General features: G+C 41.6%; 1 protein-coding gene across 1 annotated transcript; it reads right to left on the reverse strand.

Moving 5' to 3' along the window:
* Window positions 1-1,159: 1,159 nt before the first annotated feature.
* On the reverse strand, window positions 1,160-2,038 carry LOC109967489 (claudin-8-like). Its single transcript, XM_020613092.1, has one exon. The coding sequence runs from the start codon at window positions 2,036-2,038 to the stop codon at window positions 1,160-1,162; it is 879 nt and encodes a 292-aa protein (XP_020468748.1).
* Window positions 2,039-3,487: the final 1,449 nt, after the last annotated feature.

Raw genomic sequence — 3,487 nt, forward strand, 5'->3', positions numbered from 1 at the left:
ACTAAAAACATTCTCACGACTTCTAGTACATGTCGTGACTTAAACATAAGAACATATTATGGCTAAGGCTACAGTTATACACGTCATAATAATAATATTAAACACCCTGTCTGCTGACAGTCATCAACTCTTCTCTCTAGTTATCCTTGACCAGATGTACTCTGTAGAAACTCATAAGCATGACTAAGCATTTAACAGTCTAACTAGACATCCTATCTCCACTAAACATTTCTAATACATAAAGTATCTAAACAATATCTATCTGACTAAAAATACCTAACACCTGCATATAGAGAAATTAGGTCTGGGGCCTAATTGTCCTGCTTGAACTTGAAATCATTTGTCATTGTGGAATCCCTTATGTTACAGGAGGCACTACTAAAAATGTAATAAGACTGTAGACACAAAATATTAACAACAAGAGCATTTAAAATCTCTTATACTACATCATTCTGTGTGTGTTGTAGTACTTGCATACATGTCACTGTTGGTATTAGATTTCTTGTCTAGATCTCAGTGTCTGTGTTTAGGAAAAAGCTCTCTGGTTTGCATTGTGGGTGGACCTGCGCAAACAGTCTGGTTTTACCAGTTAAGGCACATTTCCACTGGCAACAATGAGAAAAACATTTCAATGGGAATTTTTGAATCTCAGGTAAACAACAGACACTGGCCATCATAAAAGCCATAGTTTGCCTTGTCTTTATCAGATTTGTCTTTCTAATTAGGCAACCAAAATAAAAACAGAATTCTCTCTTTGCCTCAGGTTCATCTCTTTATTAAAAACCACACAACCTTATCTTTAGGCCGGCATTTTGAAGACGTATGTACATATTACAGCCAAAACTAAGCAGTGAACATAAATCGTCTGGATATTATAAATAAAAGGCCTAGTGCATAATTTATTCTCAAAGAGCATGTTAGCAGAGGCTGTACAGACAGTTATGTCAAATTAAAAATACTCTGAATGACTGATATAAAAGTATAGTAAGCATATAGAAACAAATTATACAGAAATTCAGCATAGTTCATGATCAAAACACAATCAGTTCCACGTATTTTCTTCAGGAAAGTAATGAGAGAGTTCATCATTTCCACTGACAACTGTCATATTTTTCAAAGTTATTTTAGTAGTCCACCTCGGTGTTAGATTTTTTTTCTTTCACTGGTACTGACTTGGTGCATATACTACAGATCCTGGTGGGGGTACAGAGTAATTAGGCTGCGTGGTGTAGGCTGGCTGGTATCCGTATGGCTGGTATGTGTACGCAGGCTGGTAGATGTTTGTCGCAGGGTTGTACACAATCCTCTCTTCTGGTTCCTGAGCTCGGGGAGCGTGACGGCACAGAAGGATCACTCCAGCTACAAAAAGCAAACCTGAAGTCATCCAGCCAATGTACAGAGCTTCCCCAAGCTCCCTGCGCTGGGCATCGATCAGCAGAGGGTTGTAGAAATCTTGGATGATGACATGGGCAGTCCAGGACACGGGAATTAAGGTCGTTAAGCAGCCCAAGAGGAATAGGCAGCCTCCAGCCACTAGAACAATATGCTTGGTGCGAGGCCGATGGTCCACCACCACGGTACACTTCATCCCCACAGCTGCAACAATGACGGCTATGGCAGTCAAGGCCACTGAGCTGCACATTAGACCCCTGGCAGCCTGGAGGTCCGGGGGCAGAAACAGCAGGGAGTCATACACCTTACATTGCATCCTGATGTTGGCTTGTCTGTAGCAGTTCATCCACAGACCCTCCCAGCGGGTCTCCATGACAATGATATTCTCCTGGATGAAGGCTGTTACCTTCCACATTGGCAGGCCTGTCACGGTTGCCACTCCAATTAATCCAATAAAACCAATGACGAGTGCCACTACCTCACAACACATAGCATTTTGACGTTTCTTCTTTTCAATTCTCTTTTTTTCTTCATATATCGAGTCTTGATAATTGGTATAGGTCCTGGCCTGCTGGTCATCATAGTAAGAGGCCCCGTAGGATACAGGTGGCTTGGTGTAGCCACTGTAAGCAGTGTAAGAGGCCATTGTAGCTGTCACACAGAGAACCAAAGACGGACCTTTGCTGCAGTCTCTCAGTCTAACAAACAAATTTGAGTGGAAGAGCAAGTCAGGGAACTTGTACACCAACAAAAAATGCTAATGATTCAATGTCACCATACTGGTTTAGCTGCTTTACAGTCATCAGATAGCTGGGAACACACCTAAGGGTGCTGTGTTTTAGTGTAAATACAACTACCATTACTAACAATCCACCATTAAGCCGAGTGATTAAGAACACTTAATAATATCACTAATAAAAATAATAGTCTATAAACATGAACAACATATCAAATTTTACTAAAATTACTGCTTGAAACTTGGGGTTAAAGAACAAATGTGTAGCTCCTTTTTTTATTTTTTATTTGAAAAAACTGGTTACCAGTTACTGGTATAAAATTAAAACGGTTATATTTGAACACTATTAGATGGAACCAGAAAACTACATGGCATTGATTTTTATGTAGGTAAATGTATGTAGGCTGTGACCACACTAATGCACGTAGGCAAGGAATCTGTTGTTTCTCGCCAAACCGAAAGTTGATAGGATGATCAGATGTCAAAATGTCTCCTCCTCTGTAACCCGAGCTGGTTTAAAAAGCTTTTGAGCACAGAAACAACAGAAGGATTGCTTTCATTCTACCACAGTGTTGTCAGTTTACCAGCAGTTCTCACTCTGTCACTGCAACACCGAGAAAGATAACTGAGCAAAACAAAAAAGATGGGTAGCTGGAGTATTAGCTGCGGTTGGTTAGAGTTCAGTGGTGGAAGAAGTACTCTGAGCCCATACTTAAGCAGAAGTGACAATATTATAGTGTAAAAATACTGTTGCAACTTAAAGTCCTGCACTCAATGTGTTAAGTAAAAGTACTAAAAGTAATGGTACTCATTATACAGAATGGCACAATCTCTATCATATTGTGACGATCTACGTCAGCCATTGGGGGGTCTGGTGGCAGCTGCATGATGCAGAGGTGCATCATGGGAGTTCAGTAAATAGTAGAGAGAGCAGTTATAAAATTATAGTTAAAGTGTTCTTATGTGTTACCCCGTTGTTGTTATGTGTTAGTGTTGCTGACTTATGCTGGTGTGTTATCTGACGATGTTTTACTAAGTTAATTGCTGTGCTGTGTTTTGGACCGTCAGTTTGGCTTGTATGTGTGAGACCTTACGGCCACAGCTCCGAACGGCCGCATTGACAATGGAGGTGGAGAATACGGTCCACTCGGACTCAGTATCTCCAGCCTCTCCCGGGATCTGGTCTAAGCTCTGCTGGAGGCGGGAGTTGAAGATCTCTCTGACAGGGGATTCTGCTAAACGTTCCCAACAGACCCTCACAATACGTTTGGGTCTGCAGAGTCTGTCCAGCTTCCTCCCCCGCCATCGGATCCAGCTCACTACCAGGTGGTGATCAGTTGACCGCTCCGGCCCTCTCTT

Source organism: Monopterus albus, unplaced genomic scaffold (assembly GCF_001952655.1).
Source record: "Monopterus albus unplaced genomic scaffold, M_albus_1.0 scaffold130.1, whole genome shotgun sequence".
NCBI lineage: Eukaryota > Metazoa > Chordata > Actinopteri > Synbranchiformes > Synbranchidae > Monopterus > Monopterus albus.

Bases quoted from the DNA above. Each gene is read 5' to 3' on its own strand.
- LOC109967489 (XM_020613092.1), bottom strand. From the start codon at position 2,038: ATGGCCTCTTACACTGCTTACAGTGGCTACACCAAGCCACCTGTATCC.